Source organism: Lichenostomus cassidix, chromosome 1, assembly GCF_008360975.1.
Source record: "Lichenostomus cassidix isolate B80296 chromosome 1, HeHo_3.0, whole genome shotgun sequence".
NCBI classification, from domain to species: domain Eukaryota; kingdom Metazoa; phylum Chordata; class Aves; order Passeriformes; family Meliphagidae; genus Lichenostomus; species Lichenostomus cassidix.
In genome coordinates this window covers 24,917,388-24,940,433 of record NC_139479.1, presented here as the reverse complement: position 1 = coordinate 24,940,433, position 23,046 = coordinate 24,917,388, and the positions used below count along the sequence as shown (strand labels likewise).

The window sequence follows — 23,046 nt, the reverse complement described above, 5'->3', positions numbered from 1 at the left end:
CAAAACCCATCCAACATGGCCTTGAGCCCTTCCAAGATAGGACATCAACAACTTCTGTCGGCAATATGTTGTAGTGTCTCAACACCCTCACTTTGAAGAATTTCTTCCTAGCATGTTGTCTAGATGTCTCCTCTTTTATTTTAAAATCATTCCCCCTTGTCCTGCTTCTATCTGCCTGTGTAAAAAGTTGTTCTCTCTCTTTTTTTTATAACCTCCTTTAGGTACTGAAAGGCCACAATAAGGTCTCTGCCCAGAGCCTTTTCTTCTCCAGGCTGAACAACCCCAGCTCTCCCAGCCTGGCTTCACAGGAGAGGTGCTCCAGCCCTCTGACCATCTTGATGGCCTCTTGTGGATCTGCTCTTAACAGGTCTGCATCTTTCCTGTGCTGGGCATCCCAGAGCTGGATGCAGCACTGCAGGTGGGGGTCTCACGAGGTCACAGTAAAGGAGAGAATCACCTCCCTTGATCTACTGGCCACTTCTCTTTTGATGCAGTCCAGGATGTGTTTGGGCCTTCTGGGCAGTGAGCTGGCTCATGTCCAGCTTTTCATCCATGAGAACTCCCAAGTCCTTCTCTGCGAGGCTGCTCTCAATGAGTTCTACCAGTCTGCAGTCATGTCGAGGATTACCTCAACCCAGGCTGGTCCTAAAGTTGCACTTTTCAAACCTAGTGTTTTCTACAGGAACAAGCAGTTGTGTTCACAATGCACGTAGATTCTCATCAAGAACAAAACAGTAATGCTAATGGCATTTGGGACTACTGTTCTAGTTTATCATTATATGTCATGTTAATGCAGTTACTTTTCTCCCCAGGTAATACTTCACAGTGATGTGCAACTTCTGATATTAGTAAAACAGAGGAGATACAGCAGCATTACAGTCTTGACAAATATGATAAAATATAATATGTATTCATGGTATATGTGAGAAGCTGAAAAGTTCTATACCTTTCCTTCCAAGCTTAGTTTTGCAACAGTAGCACATTAGGCATTTTGCAAACAGTTTGTTGTTTGGGTTTTCTTTTTCTTCCACAGATGTTTTTGGCCTCATTTGTATCTGAGTAGTTTGCAGCAATAAGTTTTACCTTGTCAGTGCCACTCCTAGAGTACTGATTGCTGTTCAGAGTGTAATTGTTTTACAATAATTTTGTGTTTGTGTTTGAGGAAAATAGTTGCCTGGGATGACAGACAGCTGACTGGAAAAAGAGAGTGGAGAGAGTTTGCTAATCTTTGAAGTCTTTGAGAGAAGAAAGTGATTACTGTTTGATTTACCTAAGCTTTCTTTAGCATGGTCCTATAGTTTAGAAATAATTTATAGATTTATTTAAATAACCAAATATCTTCTTTCCAAGAAGCAAGGTTTCTCACAATCATGATACATTAATATGTGGAAAAACAGTTTCAATTACTACTTAGGTTTTTCAGGACTTTCCTCTGCCCCCTTTTGGAAACTTAATTGACCTATAATCAAGTTTGTTTAAATAAATGTGTAAGAGTATAAAGTGAATTTCAGTTCACTTCCTTAAAATTATAGGTAATGTTAGAAGCTTCTTTATAGCAAAAGTCTTGCTGCGTTTCAGTATGTCTTCTGAAATACTGGCATCTTGGAAGTACCTTGGCCAGTTATCTCCTTGTCTCTTGAACTTCTTGTTTAAATTTAATCTTTAGTCCTATTTCTCCTTGCTTTCTTTACAACCAGAGTCTTTCTGTGCATTGCTTCTATTTTTTTTTTCATGTGGTACAGTTGTATTTTCTTCACCTTTAAAATGCTGTTATCTGCCTTTTGAAGTAGTTCAGTTCTAATACTGCATTGTGTGTAGGAATGTTTGAATGGCTGTGTGGAGTATAGATCTTTGAATGATTGATGGATTGCTTTGTTCTAAGGAGACAGTTTTTAATATATTTTTTTTTGTGATTCACAGGTGCTAGTTCTCTGTTCAGCTGCATGGCTGCTTATCAGTATCATTGTGTGTGTGTTACTTAAGGGATATAGTCTGAGGAGAAGTGGCTGTCTCTATTTGCATTCTGTCTTCCCACCAGACCTCTGGAAATCAAGTAATGATCAATGTTTTGCCCCCTTTAGATCTCAGACAGCTGCATCAGATATATTGAGCTTCCTGTTATGTAACAGTCACGTAGTAATCATTTTCTGTTGAAGGATGTTCAAATAGATAGATAGCTGTATATTTTAAGTATGTCTGCTGTTGTAAGGATGATTCTTTGAGGAGGGAAGCAATTAAATGTGCTTATTAGTTATAAGCGATGTGAATTTTTATTGTACTGACACATAGCTGTATTAAGTTATATTTAATCACTTCAGATACTGAAGTTATTTTACGGATTCATGAGAAATAATCTGCTGAAGAAACACCCACAGCAGGGAATTTTGTTTGTAAAAGAGAAACTGGACTTAATATGAATAAAACATGAAAATCTGAATTAAATAAAATAGAAAGCCAGTCTTGTTACAGAGCTGTTTAATTGCTGGTGCAAATCAGCAATGTATAAAGAGCAAATAGCTTTGTTCCTGTTGCCAGTAGTGTAACAGGTTTAAAAAGCAGGATTTGTTGGATGGAATCATAGTCTTTCAACTAGATGTATTTCTCAGATGCCTTGTTAGGGCAGTGTGGAAAAGACTATCCTAAGTTTCAGTGCTTTAGCTAGTCTTGCTATGGTTGGTGTTGAAATAGAAGGTTGTTACAGAAGGTAATAGATCTTCCTTAGAACTTCCCCATTACGGGAAAAACTTGCCCCTTTCCTGTCTGCTGCCAAGGACGTGGTTGAGGAATTAATGGAACATATGTTGTTTGGGATAACTTAGTGCCAGTATTTGACTTTAATTGACCATACAGAATACTTTTTGAAATCTTGAGTTCTGTAATGTCCTGCATTAAACTTAAGAATTACACAGAAATGCTTCCTCATACTTAACCCTTCACACCTGGTTCATCGATAGCTGGACTACTAAATTATTATATTTGTATTTTCAAAGGCTTATATTTCAAAGGCTTTCAAACACTTGCAATTGAAAGGTTGCTTAGTCTAACAGTAGAGGAGGCAATTAAGTCATAGAGATTTGTGACCGTACAGTAGTCTGGATATTGGCATTTTCTTCTCTGGCAGTAGAACAATACTCTTGCTACTTCTGTAGGCCAATATTGTCAAATACTGTCAAATGCTAATGATTTTGTCTGAGCAGACTGTTTTCCTGATTATGTGAGGTACTTCCTTGTGTGAATTGGTTAATGCTTGCTGTTCTACAGTTGTACAGCTGTATTCTGGTAGAGTAGGACCAGTGGGTGACATTTATAGTACAAGACAGTATAAAATATACGTTCAAAAAGCATGTATAGCATTCAGAGAAAATCTAGTACATTATGATTTTCAAATTTCCAACTTCTATCCATAAATATTTGGAGACTTTAATGCATTTAATCAATAATTAACTCTTAGTATCTCCCAGGCAATTTTTTCTCAATTGTAAATATTATTTAAGACATGATAAATGCTTAAAATATTTTTCCTTCTAATGGTCCTTTACCTTATTTCATTTTTCTGTTCCTTTTGTGCATATTTGTCCTGACCAGCATCCATGGTTTTTCCTTGGCCAAACCTTTGCTGCATTACTCGGCAGTTTTCCATGAAAGCTGAATGCTCATCTGGCTAAATAAAACACACAAGGCTCTGATGCATTTGCACACATAATTGTTATACACAGAACAGCCAATATGCAGAATTGCTTAGGTGGGTTTTTCTGCCTGAACTAAAAAGATTCATATACCTGACAAGCACACTTGGATGTTTTCTTATGTACCTTTTTCCTTGTGTTATCTAGATAAGGAATAAAAATGTCTGACCTTCTGTATGGGCACTTGACAGGTCTGTAGGCTTATTGTTTGATTTTCAGGTCAATACATGGGAATATGAATATACTGTAGAGGCATTAATACTGACCTGGCCCTATCTTGGTGTTACCAGACTGTTAGTTTTCCCAGAAAGTAAGATACTTGCACTAAAACTACTGTTCAACAGCAATATTAAAAATAGAAATACTGCATGAGGAAGAAGCAGTGGCGGGAGGTCACTGACTTGTGCCCTCTCTGTTAGTGCCCACATTATGCATTGGGATGTGATGCTGATATCTCTGAGCTGGCTTTGAACCAAAGGGTGAAATCATACAAACTGGTAAAACAGCTGTTGTGGATGTCCATGTGAAGATGCTTGGGTAGGTGGTGAACAAGACTGTATTGCTGTGGCGCGTGAGCTGAATGGTGTGCCAAGTCCCACAGCACTTCCAGCTGTGGTGATGGGCAGAGCCAGCTAAGTGTGCAGATCCTCTCTAATAACTGCATAGACCTAGGTGTCTCTTTCAGCACAGAATGGGAAAGGCTTATTCACAAATTTTGGTGCAGTTATTTGTGGAGTGTGTACAGGTGAGTGTTTCAAGTGTAGCATTAATACTGTGCTAAACTGGATAAACTAGACTTTACTGCCCTCTGGTTAGAAGTGTGTCTAAGGATTGCAGCACATTATCAGCTGTAAGCTAGATATGTTTATGCCACTTTCAGGCATAGCAATGTAATCTCATGTCACACTTTTCAAAATTAGTTTTAATAGAACTTTAGCATTCTCCTTAACTGAAAGTTTTCTTTATCTTTCAGCTGATGCAGCCCAACAGTTTCAGTATGCAGTGAGAGTTATTGGAAGCAATTTTGCTCCCACTGTTGAGCGTGATGAATTTCTTGTAGCGGAGAAAATCAAGAAAGAACGTAAGTGCATCTTGTTCCTTTCTTACAAATACAAAGCTCTTTATGAAGTTAATCAGGTTATTTCTCTGTAAAGGGGACAACTCTGTCTCACAGATAGTTATCTAATCTATTATTAATGCTTACCTCCTGAAAATCTCATGGTGTAACTTCCATTAATTTCCTAGTGAATATTCCTGAGTGGCGATTTGTATTCACAGCTTAGATTTTTCTGAATACTCAGCTTAGACTTTCCTTGCTGCTTTATATCTTAGCCAATATGAAGACAAAGAACAATTAATACAACACTCCTTTCATCTTAATACTAGCTAGAATTTATGAATTCATCGTTCTTTTTAGAAGACTAAAAGACTGATATTTTTGAGATGTGCACTTTAGTATATTATACCTAGGTGCAATTAACTTCATCAGCACCTGTGTAAAACTTGAATGAGCATCCTGGGAATTGATGGAATGGTTTGTGACTTACCTGATTATTTCTTGCCCCTTTGGTTTCTCTACAAGTTTTCTGCAACTACCTTCTCAAAACCAAAATCACAGACCATAACTTTGTAAGGCATGTTGCAGTTCCATTCCATTGTGCTCTGTGCTGCTCTGAGTCAAGTGTTGCACTGTGTCCATCCAAAGGGGGTGTGATTAATTCTTATTAAAAAGCCAAATACTGCTTTCAGCAGATTCTGCTGCACAGTTGCATGTCCAGAAACAATTACTTGAATTGTGCTAATGAAGTTAAAGCTTCATATTTGAGCTTTGAAGATTCAGAGAGATTGAATTAGGATAACTGACGTCAGTGGTTTTAACTGGTTTAAGGTCCATGTGTATTTTTTGTTAATGCAGAGCTTCTGTTACTTGCTGATAGGCAAATAAGCCCATTAGAATTCTTCTAGCTACAACTCCAAAATGCTGGGATCTACAATATATACTTTCTGCCATGCTCTGGCTAGTTGTAGGCAGCACAGCATATATTCTTTGGGCCTATTGCCAGTTTTCTGAAGAGGACTGTCTCCCTCATCTTACTTCTCTCCAGCTTCAGCTTGTAGGCTTATGTTAGCGGTCATGTAATAAGTGCCTTTTAACTTTACATTTATCTTGGAGATGCCACACAAAAAGTGACTTAGTTGGCAAAGTGTACTTAGCAGTGATACTTGATGCTAATTAACATTTCTAACATTTAGTAGCTATTTTTTGTGTCACTGAAGTTTCTTCAGATGTTTTTATTGCCTTGTTTTTCTTTTAGTCTTTCAGATGTAGCATAGCTTTTTAAGAAATCTTAGCTCTGAGAAGATACTTCTGTGACAGACATTGATTTGAGACAATTACTTTTTGTAATATATAAAAGTTGTGTGACCTTGGAATTCTGCCTAACTTGCAGCAAAAGGCATTACTACATTTTTTTCTTGATTTTATTGCCTAAAATAGAAACAATTACACTCTAGTTTTGGAGCAATTACATGTAGTTTTTATAACCTTCTTTAATGCATATCTGCTTTCAGCTGTGTCTTCAGTCCCTTAGGTCCCTAAACTTCCTGAATGGCAGACTAGACTTCAAAAGGGCACTTACTTAAAGATGCATATTTTGATTGAGCTAAGAAAAGCAGATACTTATATTGAATCACTTCTGTTGCAAGAATTCTCAGGGCTGACTCCGGTATCATTAAGCTTTCTTGATTGCATTTTCTCATTTACCGTAAGTATGTGTTAAGACATGATTGTTACACTTCTTTCAAATTTTTAATCTATGTTTTTTGGTTTTTTTAATAGTTGTGCGACAAAGAAGGGAAGCAGATGCTGCTTTGTTTTCAGAACTCTACAGAAAACTCGGTTCACAGGTAGTTTAATAAATGTCTAAAAAACTGAAAGCACACATAAGCATCTTTTTGATGTTAGAGTTGCCTTGGAGAGTGCTCAGGTCATGAACAGTATTTTTTCTGGGAGGATGGTTGAATGCTGGAACAGCTTGCCTAGGAAAGTTGTGGAGTGTCTATCCTTGGAGGCAGTCAAAACTTGTCTGGACTCAGTCATGGGCAACCTGCTGTAGATGACCCTGCTTTGAGCAGGGGGATTGGACTAGACAACTTTCAGAGATGCCTTTCAACCCTAGCTATGTTTTTAGTATTTTATTCCAGTTGTATGTAGGGGTACTTCATATGAAGAAAGGAACTCTGTAAAAATGAAGTGTTAATTTTACATATAAAACTGATGAATTTTCTCATCATTTATTTTGCAGAAATGCCTTGGAGTATATTGATTTTACTAATCTAGTATTCTCATGCCTCTGAATTTTTAAGTGCTCCAGACTTTTAATGTTGAAGGTGAAGGGTTTGCTGACTTTGATAGCTCTAACACACAGTGTTAATCAACAAATACTGCATGTCGATATTCTGATGAAAGATGTTAGTGTGTAGAAAACCTGAGTTTAACATGGTAATGCTAAGATTATTGCTAAAGATTACAAAAAAAGTATTCTGTGGAGAGTATGACTAGTCAGAACTTGCCCTCTTCCATACTTAACTTACTCATTACTTTGTTAGTGTTTTGAGCACAGGTTACTGAGTAAGTCTTCCTGGTTTTAGTATCTTGGGGGTTTGTGTATTATTTGCACTGATTTGTATAGCAGAGAGCTGATTTGCAGACGACTGTTAATACAGACTTCCTCTAACATTTTTCTGTAGTTTATGTACTGCACTGCCATTTGGCAGGCAAAGTGCTGCAGAGCCTGATGACTAATCTTTGAAATAAGATGCCTTGCCTGTGTTATGTTTGGTTATTCTTCTGAACGTAATGCAGGCTATCTCCTGGTATTTTACTGCCTCCTCAAACACTTAAGGTTCTTTTAACCTTTCTTCTTTCCTCTGCTAGCATCTTGTGTATGCGAAATGGTATCATGGCTTCTTTAAAATTCACGCTACCAATTATTATTCAATCTGCTGTTAGGTTTATTACTAATGGTGTACAATTATATAATTTTCCTGTGAGCATAGGGAAGGGCATACAGGGGATACACGTTTTCTGAGTCAGTGAGGCTCTTTCTTCTTCCAGCAATTCTCTTGAAAGCAGCTAGGAGGAAAAAAAGTGTGTGAATCTGTTTTAACTTTCTTTCATCTATTACTCCAAACAGAAAAGGAGATCAATGCTTATTTCTGTGGCAGCCTACCAGTGAGCAAACCACACTTCCTGAAGCACTTGTATTTATTCTATCCTGGCCAGTAAAAGTAGTAGTTGTGTCACTGCTCCTTCTTCACCAGTTGTTAATTAGTTGCTGTACTAGTTACTTGCAACAGATACATCTACTTTTTTGCTTGGTCTTGAGATCAAATCAGAAGATGATAGACTTCTGCTCTACCTAATAATATAGAATGTCTCCTTTTACTCTTAAATAACAATGTTTGGTAGGTTTCATTAGTGGACTCTGTTCTGAGAAAAGGAATGCTCCATGTCCAAACTTCTTAGTGTAAATCATACATGCTAAATGCATAATTTGCAGCAGGTAGGAAAGTTAGAAAATGGTGAAAATGAAAATATTTTAAAAGGGAAATTTTTAAGTGACCTTGAAAGTGTTTTTTTGCAATTTTGATGCCACTGAATTATGTTGCTTCATAAGGGATGGAGTCTGTGTTGAATCTTGATATGATTCAAGTTTGCTTTTTATCCAACACTGCTTAGTATTACTATTGATTGTGGCCTGATCAATATTATGAGGGAATTTGTATAAGTTTCTTTGACTCAGCTTAATGTCCATCAAAAGGTTCTGTGTCCCTGGTAAATTCAAGTGCAAATGTTAGTTTCACATAACTATGGAGTAACATATCCAAGAACCTGCATATTTAAAATAAAACATTTTAGTACTTGCCTTCACTCTAATGTATTCTGTTTGTAGCTTGGACTTTAGCTGAAGTTGGTAAGCTTTCTCTTGAGATCTAAAACTGCTGACAGTCTAACAGTCTGTATGTGTCTGTTAGCTAAGGACTATATTGTGTATACCTCAAGTTTCATATTAACAGTGTCTCTATCTTATGCTGTGAAGATTTTGGTAGCTCTGATAAATGGCATGAAAGTAACAGAAATTGAAACCCTCACTTTTGTGACCTCCCTGTTAAGGAGAGTAGAGGGGGAAGTAAAGAAGACAATTCCTTGCTTAAGACTTCACAAAGAGTCTTCCTTCTTCACATTTAGGTTAAATTAATGGCTGCATCTGAGATGTTTTAAGTGGTGAGAATGTGTAGGAATGCTGGTAACAGTTCAGCTCTGTATAAACCTCATTCTTAGTAGCTATGAATTTTAAATTGAGCCTGCTTGCTGATCTGAGAGCAGGTGAGAATTCATGAGTTGAACACAATGGAGAAAATTCTTAAAATTAGCAATACAGAGGCTGCACTGCACATTCCCAGTTTATTCAGGAATGTGGCTCTGAGTTAGTCTTATTTATCTGGAAAGTTTATTTATATGCATATATATTAGTAGGTTCGATAATTAAATAGAATTCTGTCAAGAGTTAAACTCACTTATGCTTGCCTTCATCTTTTTTTGAAGGGCATTTTGAAAAACAAATGGTCAATTCTCTACCTCCTGCTTAGCCTTAGCGAAGATCCACGTAAACAGTCTAACAAGGTAGGTGAGGTGACCTTTGTTGCTTCTGAGAAATAATAAATATATGTCACTTATTTTAGATGTCTTTAAGAATCGTTATCCAGACTTAACCAATACCTCAGATTGTTTTCATGGTATCTGTGTGTGAGGCTGAAAGGAAGAAAACGCTCGACTTAAATATCTCTAGTATTTGGTGTAATTTTCTTACGCTATGTAAATGTAAAAAACAGGAGCTGTCCAACACATGTAACTGAAGTTGTGACTCTATTAGATGGATGGTTTTTATGTTTGCTTTCTGCTTGGTGGTGTGATGTCTGCTCATGTGCTAATGAGTTTTAAATGGAGTAGGGAAAGCAAAATGCAATTGCAGCTCTGCTAGCACCAAAGCCCTTTTTGCAGCTATTGCTAATGACAATTTCCAGGGCAACTTACTGTTGCTCACTGTAAGGAAGTTTTTTGTCATGATTATTGCATCAGCAATTTTTCTTTGCATAAACATGGTCTTTAGATATTTCTTGTGTTCTTGATGTTACCCTCCTGTTAGCTAAAAAAGTGATTTAAAGCAATTCCCACATATTTTTAAATTAGTCCTCCCTTTTCAAATCATTTTCAGGTGTCAAGTTATGCCACGCTTTTTGCTCAAGCATTGCCACGGGATGCTCACTCAACCCCTTACTACTATGCCAGGCCTCAGACCCTTCCACTGAATTACCAGGACCGCAGTGCTCAGTCTGCCCAGAGTTCCTGCAGCATGGGGAGCAGTGGGATCAGCAGCATCAGCCTGTATGCCCTAAATGGGCCAACACCAACTCCACAATCACTCATTCCAGGGTAAATTTCACCTTACAGATATGTTTGGAGAAGACTTGCCTTTTTTTTTTTTTTTCCTCTTTCCTCCACCCTTCACTTTTGTATGCCATTGGAAATTCCACTTTAGGTGCAGAGAAACTGGGTTCCTGATCTGAACAGTTCAGAATATCAGGTGCTGGCACATGACCATATGAAGCCGTAAATGGCTGTGCAAATGTGTCCATTCTTAATCATATCTTCTTGTGTCTTAATTTTCCTTCCCACCCCCAAGACTTGTGATATAAACAAAATCACAAGATGCATTTTCAGAAAGGACCAAAGCTTTTTTTGAGTTGATGTATTTTTTTTAGTAGAGTGTATTTGATGTGAGTTATTGAATTCATATTATGGAAATAATTAGTGCTGACAGAACTGGATTTTGTTATTAATATACTTTACAAATACTGCAGTAGTGATAAGGTGATGTAGTTCAGGATTCTGTAAGAGGAAGGATGGTAAAAAGCAGTATTCCATCCCTGGACTTCAGGGTGGGAGATTTAGGGCTTCCCTGGGATCTTCTTCGAAAGATTCCCTGAGAGGCTACCCCAGCGGAAAGAGGCATTAAGGAGAGAACAGAACAGGATAATTCCTTTTGAAGGGACATACAATGATCATCTAGTTCAACTGCCGGACTAGAGAGCTGCTTGATATTCAAGGATCACCTCCTGCAAGCTAAAGAAAGAAATGGGCAAGGAGGAATTCAAGCAAAAGTGGCAGGAGGCCTGCATGGATGAGCAAGTTGCTTCTGACAAAACATATAAAAAAGTGTACAAAAGATGGAAGCAGGGCCAGGTGCAAAAGAGCATCCAGGGGCAGAGTAACTGCAATTAAATCCTAAACTGGCCTAGAGCTTAATCTGTCAAGGGGCATGAAGGGAAACAGCAGATATTTCTGCAACTACATAAGCAGTAAAGGAAGGCTAGGGTCCAGTTACAGTACAAAGAAAAGATACAGGCAGACTGGAAGGAGTCTGGAGAAGGAAGCTGAAAACCATTTAAGGGGTTGGAGCATCTGGCATATAAGGGGAAGCTGTGAGACCTGGAGTTGTTCAGCTTGGAAAAGTCTCAGGGAATCTTACCTGTGTAATGGTATGATGAGGGGTATAGAGAAGACTGAGCCATACTGGTTTGGGTCAGGGAAAGAGCAAGAGGTAACTTGCAAAATTTGTATTTCTGTGAATCACAGTTAATCAGAAGGGAAAAAATCTCAACTTCTTGCATTAAAATGGGATGTATGTTTTAAGGGCAGGGGGCATATTGTGAAGTACTGAAGTGGGTTGCCCAGAGAGGTTGTGTAGTCTCCATGCTTGAAAATATTAAAAACATGACTTGAGCAATATGCCAAGTAACCTTCTCTAGCTGATCCTGCTTTGATCAGAAAGGTTGTAGGAGGTGATCTCCAGAGGTCCCTTCCAGCCTCAGCCATTATATAAACCTGATACAATACAAAAATATATGTCAATGAGGTTATTTCATATATCTGCTTGCTTAAAAATATCAGCAGAACCTACCCTCTTTCTGGCATACTCTTGGTCTGACCTGTTCAGACTGTTCCATTTTGTAGCAATTTCACCGTGCTCTTTAGTCGTGTAGTCTGTGAGCTGAACAGCACAAATTAAATCCTTGTGAGCTTCACCCCTCCTGAACTTCCCTTTATAGCTGTTTTTCTTTTTTCTAGTGTACATTTTTCTGAAGAGCCAAAATTCAGCGTTGTGTACTGAGGCCTTACCAATGCTGAACACAACAGAACTTTCAACACTGAGACTGGTTGTTCTCAGGACAGCTGGCCTCCTGAGCTGGTAGACATGGACAGGGAGCAGGATGGACCCACTGTAATCTGGGAGGGAGTAGTTACTGACTTGCTGATCCACTTAGATGCTCACAAGTGTGTGGGACTGGATGGGATTTGTCCTAGAGTGATGAGGGAGCTGGCAGAAGAGCTTGCTAAGATGCTCTTCATCATTTAATCAGTCCTGGCTAACCAGAGAGGTCCCAGATGACTGGAGCTTGGCCAGTGTGACATTTTTTCACGTTTAAGCGTTTGTGAGAAAAATTGACAAGTTTGAAAGGAAGGGAAATTGGAACTTGTATGGATATTGCCTCCTTGATTACATCCTCAGGCACTTGATACAAACTATCTAAAAGAGTAGCTGGAAAGTGAACTTTCTCTTCTTTTTCTATCCTTCTTTAGTTCTTTGACATGTAACTACAGTTTCAGGTAATAACAAAACTTAAACATTTAGGTTTTTCTAGTATGACAGTTTATTATTCTTATAGTACCTTTACTTTTAACCTGTTTCAGCACAATTACACTTTTTATCAAAGCTAATCTTTGTTATGAAAACATGTATGTCAAATTTTTACTTCCCTTTTCAATAGGTTGGCATTTTTTTGGAAGTGTAGGCTTATAGGAAGAAATAAATTGCTTGTATGTTCTGTACCCTTTTTTTAAGGTTTTATTAAACACCCCACCCCCACACCCCCTAAATGAAACATCTGTGAAAAACTTGGGACCTTTTTCAAAATTTGCATCACTCCACACCAGGTAATGGGTATAGAACCAAAGGTTTTAAAGATTTTTCTTCCTTTTATCCTTTTAGACAATCCTATCAAGCTCCAGTTGTTGGAGATTGCCTCCGTCAGCAGCTAGGATCACGTCTTGCATGGACTTTAACTGCAAACCAGCCTTCTTTACAAAGCACTACCTCAAAAGGCTTTTCAAATGCTGTCTCTCGTGGTGTGCCAAGGTCTAGGCGAGAAGGGGATACAAGTGGTGAGCAAAGATGTATTTGATAAAGATAATGTCTTTTACAATTGTTATCTATAGCCTCCATTGTCTTTTAAATTATTTTGGAATCATAGCATGTTGATTTTTTGAAGACTGTTTTTCTAGAATGTGCTTGATAGAAGGATAGAAAAAGTATGCAAGACTAGTATATTTGACTAGTATAGTTGGCTGGTTGTTAATTTTTTTTGCGCTGGTTAGTTTGATTGTGATCTGGCCCACTTCATTCCAGTGTTTGTCAGAGTTAAGTGATTGTGCCATGTGAGCAATGATCATTCTTTTGATTATTAGAAGATGCTACTGCTTCTGCTGGAGTCAGAAAGAGCTTAGAAAATAGAACTTGTTGAAATACTCAGAACTTGGAAATCTGAATTGGAATATAGAGCTCTTAAACTTATTTCTTCTTTAAATTAGCGTACCGTTTACAATGGTTGTATTTAGAGCAAGTGACATAAAAATATTGTCAATAAAGTAAAAGTAGATAAATAGAGACTTGTAAAATCCCAGAATGGTTTGAGTTGGAAGGTACCTTAAAGATCATCTTGTCCTGAACTTCCCTGCCATGGACAGGGACACCTTCCACTAGACAGGTTGCTCAGAGAGCCATTCAGCCTATATTTGAACACATCTAGGAATGGGGCATCCACAACTTCTCTGGGCAGCCTGTTCCAGTGCCTTATCAGCCCTCACAGTACAGAATTTCTTCCTAAATTCCTAATACTGCTAATTTACTTCCATGATTAAGTGCCTGTAAACATGAGGCTGATGCCTATAGGATCTATTCTGAATTTACCCTATTGTAACTAAGGAGGAATTGTTTAACAGGTGATCTGCGACAACTCTTACTGTAAAAGTGGCAGTCTTGTCTGAATAAGTGAGCTGATGGCAGACGTCATACCATAGCACTGTTATTCTCTGGAAAAGAAAGATAAGAGATGCAGGCTTTTGTTTGTGGTTTTTTAACTTTTACATGAATAAGTGTGGATATTTAGGAACTAAAATATAGCCTGTCTGCCAGCCTCTGCATCTTTGAGTAGCAGTGTACAAAGCGTGACTTATAGATTAATAAGAGTTGTACTGGTGTATATGAGGGCAACATTTGGCATTTAGAACCTAATTAACAAGCCTGTTGATGTGCAAGATGTCTCTGTGTGTGTGTATATATAATGTAAATGAGTTTTATATATGTGATAGAATTAATATATACAAAAATAGGAAGAAAAGAAAATGGAAAATGGAGTAGAAAAAAGCATAGGAAAAAGAAAGAGACACATAAAATCTAGCTCTGCCTTTTAATTTATTACACTGATTGCTATAAAAAGTAATACTACTTCTGTTGAGTCAGCCAGCAGCTGTGACTTTGGTTCCTATGTGGGATGGGTATAAAGACTGACAGTTGTCTTAAATGTAGTCACTTGCTGGTGTAGAAATAGAAGTAGGACTGCATTCAGAATATGTAAGTCTATTGTCAAGAAGATACATTTCTATGAATATGAAATTCTTGTAATTAATTTTTTCTCCTAAAGTTGCTTGCTTTTATTTGAAAGTTTTCTTACTATTACATCTACACAGAGACCATAAAAAGGCACTTTATATGGCTGATATTAATATATTTTGCATTATTTATCAACTGAAGAAATGTGCACTTGCATCTTTCAGCATTTCACTGAGTTTCTAAGAGGGGCAGCCTACTCTCAGGCATATCTTTCTTTATGTTACGGGAAAATGAGTTTTAAGTGGCATCTTTAAATCAAGGCTACTTTTGCTGAAATAAGAGTAGAATATATTTTTTCTTGGTTTTATTCTGGGAAAGTGGATTGTTGGGGAGGCAAACTGACAAGAATAAGAGTGTCGTCTAAATTGGGAGAAGCATGTTGTATCATTTTGATTTCTGGATAGTTGTTAAAATGGTTTGATTCTTGAAATCTTAAATGAGGTTACAAAAGCACATGGTGATAGTTCGCCCAGAAAAGGTGGAGATAGGGCACTGTGCAGGCCATTGAAACTTTTTGATCTTTTGTTTCCTTTAAATCCTTAAATATCTTACATCTCTAACACAATCTAACCTCTAACTAGAGATAAGAACCAGAAGCAAGCTGTATGCTACAATGGCAAAAGCCTTACTAAATCAAAGGTATATTTATCTTCAGAAACAATATTGACACTTAAATATTTTCCAGCTGCATAGCTGTTATGCAGTCTGATTTGATCTGTCTTCTCACTGAGCAGCAGCATATGTAATTGAAAGCCATTATGAAACGAACACCTCTTCGTTCTTGATTAACTTTGCCTTTCCTCGGTGAATGTAGAACAGGTTATTCTGTAAGTCTGTTTATCAACTTCAGCTCTTTGTTCAAAGAAAGATAAAGTTACTGTGGTGCTTGCCTCAGAACTTGCACTGGTGGTTGGATCAGAAGATATAACAAGTTTAAGAACTGTCCGATGTGTTGGTTAAAATATGACATGTCCTGTGCCATGCAAGCTGACTGCTCTGAGAGAGCCACAGGTAGCATTAGAGGCAGGTAAAGGCAATCTTGAGCTTTTGTGTCAGAGGACCTAAAATATTTCTTTACAGGTTACAAGCACAGGCTTTATAGTTTTTATAGGTTTTTTTTTAAATTTTAATTTTGGCTATGCTTCTAAATAACTCTTCAAAGCTGTAATCAAAACTAATTGTCTCAACAAATCTAAATACTTGTTTTTTTGTTTTTGGTTTTTTCTTTCCCAGGTTCTGTTGAAATAACCGAAGCAAATCTTGTAAGAGATGTTTTATATGTCTTCCAGGGAATAGATGGCAAAAACATCAAAATGTGCAATTCTGAAAATTGCTATAAAGTGGAGGGAAAGGTACTGTATGGTGACTTGTATTTCATATGTAAGCAGAGAAGTATGTAGGGGGAAAACAGTAGCCACGAGAAACATGTAAAAAAGATAAAATATTATTACAAGTTTTTATTCCCTCTACCAGCTTTGTTTTGTGTGGGTGTTGTTTATTTGGTTTTGTTTGTTTTGGTTTTGGGGGTTTATTTGTTAGTACAACAGAGTAGTTTCAACAGTAGTAGCTGAAAATCGATTGGGTAGATTAGGTGCCAGAAAGAAACCGTAGCATTTCACAAGATGTGAATAGCCTCCCAAGTCTTAATCCAGGAGAAGGCCTCCTAAATTAAGGCTTAATTTGAGGACTTCTGTCAACATTTCCCCTCATCAGTGTATAAGAATTAGTATAAAGAAGATGGAGGCATTTGCATTATTGTTGAATTAAATCTAAGCACTTGAGATGTGGAATGGCTGGCTAGCCACTTGATGTTAAAATTATAAGTGATCAGATGCAGATTACCTAAGAAAGAAAGGACTGGTGGTAGAACTGAAGAAAGGCCTGATGTGAATTTGAATGAAGACATCGAATAGGGGAGATGCCTGAGAGACTTTACTTTAAGGTGGTGAGATGTTAAGCTTATTTGCAATTCAGAAAAAGCCCAAGAGTGAGATTGGGTCAGCTGGGCAAAGAACAAAAATGGCTCTAGTTGCTTTAGCATCTTCACTCGTTAGACAGTACAGCTTCAGAGTTCAGTTTCTGCTAATTGGTTTTCATGTTCTTGTTCAGATGGAAAGACAATGCTTTCAATTTTTACTTGTATTAAAAACTTTCTACTAGGGCAATATTACATACCCCTTGAATGGTGGGGAAATTACTGTTAGGCCATTTCATATGCCAAGAGCATGACAGATAGGTCTTAATGTTGATACCTGAGCTAATTTCCTTTTTTCCTTTGTAACAGTAGCAAAAAGTGAAATGTATAGTTGTTCTCCATTACTTTACAATGATATTTATGGCTGCTTAATGGAGCAATAAATGAAAAACTTAACTCCTGTTAAACAAGTTAGATCTTGTTAATTAACAGATTCTTGACATCTACCTGTAGATGATGCAAAGTTCCTTAACACCTGCACTGAGTTAATTATATTCCATATATAAATTTATGTATAGCAAAAGAAAGATGGCATAATATTTGTCTAGAGGAATGTGAAGAAAATGTGGTCTGTGATTATGCAATTGGCAATGGGTTTCATTGGTTTCCTGTGTAGCTTTCATATCCAGTAGGCTGGTTTGAGGTTGGAAGCTGTTTTACTTGGAACTTATAATTCAGGGAATTGAATTACTGACCCCAAGCCAGCTGAATAATCTTTGCCTGAGAACTTGGTCTTCAGTTATTTTTGTGAAGTCAGTGATCTTCCATTCTTCCTTATTTGCACTTGGACTGAGCTACTGGACCCAGTGAAGATGAGATTATCTGACTCACTAGAGCTGCAGATCGAACTTCTGATGAACAAAGAGGACCAAGATTATACCTCCTCTAGCTCTATTGACTGCACATTAGGCAAAATAGTAGTCAAAGCATGTGGTTCTCCCTCAGCTGCACAAAGAAAAATCTCATTGTACATAGCCTGGGTTGTTGGGTTTTTGTTTCCACAAACCCACTTTCTAAGTTGCTATTCTTGCTGAAATGTTTTCTAATCTTAGTGTTTCATATTAGGTCTGGTGGTGACATGAAGTAGTGTATAAGCTAGCAGCTTCTGATTTCATCTAAGACATACAAATGTAATAACACCAAGCCAATTTTGCTTGTTCCTCATTTAATTCCAGTGGATGTGTATTGTGTTCAGTGTTTGCCAAATACTCTGTCCTTGCAGAATTCTAAATAGTTCTTATGTCATCTCTTTGGTTTTAGCTGCGGGCAGAGTTTGTGTCCAATTATGCTTGTTTGGACTGGAATTTACCCTACAGAAGTTGTTCATGAAGTTAAAGCTGTACCTCTGTGGGTAAACAACAGGGCTAGGGACTGAACTCTGGTCTTAACAACCAAATGCTGCAGCCTGGTTCAAGCCCACACTGGTGTGACTAACACACTCTGACACTAATTGTTATCTTGGAGAATGCCTGTACTGTTAACTAAAAGGTTTAATGAATGAGGTTGATTTCTAGTTCTTTGGCAGCTTAACTTCTTAGAACACTTCTTTGCTTTGGGTTGGACTGTTCCAGCTGGCTGTCAAAGTTAAAATTGCCTGTAGAGGTGGGATAGGCCTAGTTGCTGTGGGCAAAAGTGTATCTCTTCCTCTTGGTCAATTTTATCAGTCAGATTTTTGGGGGTTTTTTATTCAATGGCATTTTGAATACTTGATTATAGTGTTCTTGAGTAATATGGTGAAATGTGGTAGAAAAACTCAAGTAGGAGCAGTGTCTTATCTGTTGGTAATTTAGAGGAAGAAATGTACTCATTCACATGAAAATAGTAGTTTAGCTAAATAGGGTGTTGGGACTAAGGCAGACTTGCAAGGTTGGTGAGATACTAGAAGAAAACCAGACACATACTAGAAGAGTTCAGAAGGACATATGATTAAATAACTTATAAGAGCTGGACTTAAACTTGGAAGTTGAGTTATGCAGGTTTGTGTTCCTGATGCCTAGTCAGGAACTGGGTTATTTATTTTCTATTAAAGGTTTGTTTCACATGTAGCAATAACTGATTAGCTTGTCAAAGCTTTGTCATTAGTTTCAGTCATTAACTCCTCCACTAGAACTCTCATATTTTCAGTCTTGCTGATTGTCAGGATAAGATAGTCTGACTTTGCAATACGAAATTGCAGATTTCTTACTTTCTTTTGAAGACCATTTTGTTGCTGCCATAATGCCCAATGTAAAAAGACTGTGTGGATACTGCTACATTAAGATTTCCAAAAGAAAAGGTCCCAAAGTTGCCAGTAGTTTTTTGCTGCTGCCTTTTCTATGGATGTGTGTATAAATTTAATGCTAATTATGTGGTTGTCTGCTTTTTTTGCACCTTCTCTGCTGTAGAATGTAAAACAATTGTTTCTTGAACTTGCTTTTTTTATGAGAGAGACCTTTGTGAAGAAACTAGTACTGGCATGGCAGATTTGACTTAATTGCAAACTGTTGTTTCTGTTAACTTGGTAGGTGAGCTTGTCCAAGTCTCTCCGAGATACTACAAGTAGACTTGCAGAGTTGGGGTGGCTACATAATAAAATAAGAAAATATACAGACCAGAGGAGTTTGGATCGTGCATTTGGACTTGTGGGACAGGTGGGTCAGCTGTAAAAACAGTCTAACTACAATATTTGGTCTCATTTCACTAAGAAACTACTGAATAAATGCAGTGTTAGAATGATGCATAAACTTTGGAGCTTGGATCATTCATTATTTGACTTACTCCTTTTGTTGATGCTGCATTTGATATTGGTCATAGTCAGAAAGCAAGAGAAAGGCATTTGCTCTTGCTGGTCTTAAGGATTTGCCCTGTTATTTGTAGCTGGATACTCTCATAAATTCCTTTTCTTAATCTCTTTAAAATTATTTAAAAATTATTCATGCATGCTCATAAACAAAAATATTTCTTAAATGGGATGGTGTCATCCCTGAGCTAATTAATCATCAATTCTGTTGTCAGTGACCTGTGCAGGAGACATTCTTGTCAGCTATTGTTGATGTTCATGTGTTAGTACTGCACTAGCTTACATAAAATACAAATAGTCCATTATCTTTTGCCCTTTCTTTTGAATACAGCATCAAAAGAATATTAATTTTTGTTTTTATAGGTTTCATCATCATGATTTATAGTCTACAGTAACTTCACTGCTGCTGTAATACCCAAAACCACATTTACTGCTAAGACATTCCCGTTTCCTCTCACTTGCTCCCTCTGTAAAACTGGATATTATCCCTTCTGAGTCGACAGAAATGTTATCCTTGCCTCTAGCCATAACATCCCACCTAATCTGCCAAGAAATTGAAGTGCTTCTCCCTTCAATCTAATTTTTCTTAAGAGGTCAGTAGAGACACTGTAGTGCTTCCTACTTTACTAATGTTTTATTCTGTTCCATTTTGTTTCTTATTCTAAGTAACCCTTATAGTTACATATAAATATTTTTCTACTGATCCAATGCTGATTTCCTTGTTTTGTATGGTAGTGCTACTGTGTATGCATTTTCTTTGGACTCTCCCCTTTATCTCTGGGTGAAGTTTTGTTCTTTATCTAGTAGCTTCCTGCTTGTGCTTATTTTTACTGTCTCTGGCTTTAATCTTCAAGTTCACAGCAAGGGGAGAACTTTTAATTCTTCAGTGAATTTAAATGTGCACTATCTTGCCTTCTGTATGCAGGTTTCAGATCCTATGCAGAAGGCTATGCAGTTAAGTTACCTGAACCTGCATAGCTCTAATGCTGCTAATTTTACTTGAGGCAAGCACTTGTATATATTTCTAGGATATAAGTGTACAAACAAGAACTTACACTCTACTCTTGCTGTCAGTACCTGGGTACAAAGCGTATGCCTTCTTGTTCTTCATAGCTTTTATAGCTGAGAATTTCAGGTGCTGCATAGCTGTGCATTAAGGAATTTAGCACAAGAATGTATATTGAGTTATCAAGCATCTTTTGCTTAATGTTGTGAGTGAATGCTGGTGTAAACCCCTGTTTAAACCAGCTGGTAGAATAAGATGTCTGTCACCTCTTTGATTATGTTTCTGGTGACTGTTTTTACCACACAAAATGTCAGATATGGACATTAGAAGTAGAGATATAGCAACATATTACACTTCATATTTTCTTGCCTTTGCTGATTAATATCTAAGTTCTGTTTGTTGTCAGAAAGTAAAAAGAATAATTGGTAGTTAATTATAACTTGCTTTGTACTTGGGCATTTTGGCCATTTAGATCCAGTTGAGCTAGGGGGCATTTCAATTTTTTTCTCTTGAACAAGCATTCTGTTTCCTTCCTCAATTCTTTTGCTGCAGATCAAATCAGAATTCTAGGATAATGTCCAGTTTTTCTGTAACAGTTTGGGAAGCAAAAGTCTGTGGTTTGTGACGCAGGAATTCGTACTGCATGTAAATTTTAATTTGTAAAGCTTCTCTAAAAAATTGGTGACCAGTTAGTTCCTAAATCCTTTTGACTACTAAATCATTAACGCCAGTGATTACTGTTCTTCCTTTTGGAGCAGAACAGTGCCTTTGATTGTTTGCTTGGAGGCACTGCTCTTCTCTCTATCTTGGCAAGTGCCACGTTAATGGGTTCAAAAATTTACTGAAGAAGCAAGTGAGAAGAAATGAAAAGTGGAGTTACACATAAAGGGATTTCTTTTTGCCCTTCAGTATCCTCTGGAATAAAATGAATGTCAAATTTCTTTGTAATTTATAATGAGTTGAAGAAAGGAAGCTCCTTTCCTTAAAAAGGATACAATGGCAAGATTAATGACTTTTTTTTTCCTAGGCTTCTTAGCTGCTTAGCAGGAAAGAAGATTTATTTTCTCCTTCTGCTTCTAGAAATGATTTCTGCCTCTTACATACGCTAGTGAATAAATATTTTACTTTAAGTTCTTGGGTTCTTTTTGTGAAGTTTTCCTTATTTTTTCCAAATTCTTTTGACTGTAATTTTAAAAGGTCTTGAAGGGAAATTTCTCAGAAATTTCCTGTTAAAAAAAATCCATTAAAACAGATATCAAATTCATTAGCTGAGAATTGTTTAGAAATGTTGTGAAGAATTTGTGTGTATGCATGGGAGTATCTTCCAAGAAACCAAACAAATAAAAATCTTTAAGCACTTTTTAAGGGAATTTAGTCTCTTTAATTTAGTACCAAATTAATGAGCCATATTTTTGATTCTGTTTTGAAAAATGTGTTGCAGGCTTTTTTTTTTCCTTTTTTTTTGTTCTGTATGTTAGGTTAAGACCTTTATAAAAGTGAAGCAAGACGCCCCCCGACCCTAAAACATGGAAAACTATTTATCTCTAAACAAGTAGTATTTCAGGATTTGTTTTAAAAATTTATCTTGATTTTTAAACAACCTAAAGTAGCTTTTAAACAACCTAAAGTGCCTGGAATTGTTTTACAAAGAAGAGTTTTGCTTTAGTTCAGGCCTGAATTAACTTCTGCACATTTTACAGATTTTTTTTTTTAAGCTATACTTTGTGTTGTTCATTTCTTCCATGTCAAGTGAAGAATCATATATAACTGTGAATTGATACAAGGTAAACAATTTAGAGTACTTGATCTGGCAGCACTGGGAGTATTTTTTTGGGCATTGTTTTCTTGTTCATGTCATATAGTCTATACTGTAAATATAATGATGGTTGCCTTCTGTGTTTTGTTGTTAGAGGCCTTCCTGAAATTTAAGCTCTGTTCCTTGACTCCATGCTGTATCTTACATGATCATTAAAAAAAAAACTTCAACTGGGTCATATTATAATTTGTACATCCCTGTGCTAATTATTAATGCCATTACTGAGATGATACATCTACTCAAAGAGTTATACTTGTCGTAGTTTAATCTGTTGATATAGTTAAGACAGCCAGAAACAAGGTCACTTGATAACGTATATGTATTCTTGGAAAAGGTATACGCAGCTCTTAGCGAAGCATTTATACTTTAGCCAGTTCTCTAAGAATTGGCTTTTATGCTGAAGCTTGTAGAATGATTCCCTTCAGGAAATTTTTGATTATATTGGAAGTGTGGTGATACAATTTAAACTATTCTAGATTAAACCAGGAACAGTTTTCCTGTTTATTTTTCCTTTTTTTTTCCCTTTCTTATTTTTCCTTCTTTCTCTTACAGAGTTTTTGTGCAGCCTTACATCAGGAACTTAAAGAATACTACCGACTTCTGTCTGTTTTACATTCTCAGGTAAGTTAAGTGGTATGTATTCAACTTTATTATTTTGTTCTACATTATCTAAATATCTCCTAAAAGGTACACCTATCTATTCTGTTAGAATGTGAAGGATGTACCGCAGTTTCTGTTGACAGTGAACACATTTCTCTTCAACTGTACATTTCTTAGTCTTTGAATGTATGCACCCTTGAATATTTTCATCTTAAGAATTCACTGGTATTTGATGTGTCACATAACCAGGGAATGCAATGTGTATTTCGAAGTCTCTGTCCCTGGTTTGCATCCTTTTTGTCAGTTTCATCTTGCATAGTATTTTTATCATTCAAATCCCAAACAATGTGACACGTCCTTGAGGGGAGAAAAAAACAATGTATATTGTAAG

General features: G+C 36.9%; 1 protein-coding gene across 1 annotated transcript in view; it reads left to right on the top strand.

Moving 5' to 3' along the window:
* The window catches only part of TUBGCP3 (tubulin gamma complex component 3), a 48,792-nt gene that overhangs the window by 6,478 nt on the left and 19,268 nt on the right, over positions 1 to 23,046 (top strand). The window contains exons 2-9 of the mRNA XM_085053086.1: positions 4,660 to 4,767; positions 6,526 to 6,593; positions 9,295 to 9,372; positions 9,965 to 10,182; positions 12,800 to 12,972; positions 15,713 to 15,831; positions 18,959 to 19,084; positions 22,608 to 22,676. Of these exons, the coding sequence (XP_084909212.1) occupies positions 4,660 to 4,767; positions 6,526 to 6,593; positions 9,295 to 9,372; positions 9,965 to 10,182; positions 12,800 to 12,972; positions 15,713 to 15,831; positions 18,959 to 19,084; positions 22,608 to 22,676 (959 nt within the window). The remainder of the gene's footprint in view (positions 1 to 4,659; positions 4,768 to 6,525; positions 6,594 to 9,294; positions 9,373 to 9,964; positions 10,183 to 12,799; positions 12,973 to 15,712; positions 15,832 to 18,958; positions 19,085 to 22,607; positions 22,677 to 23,046) is intronic.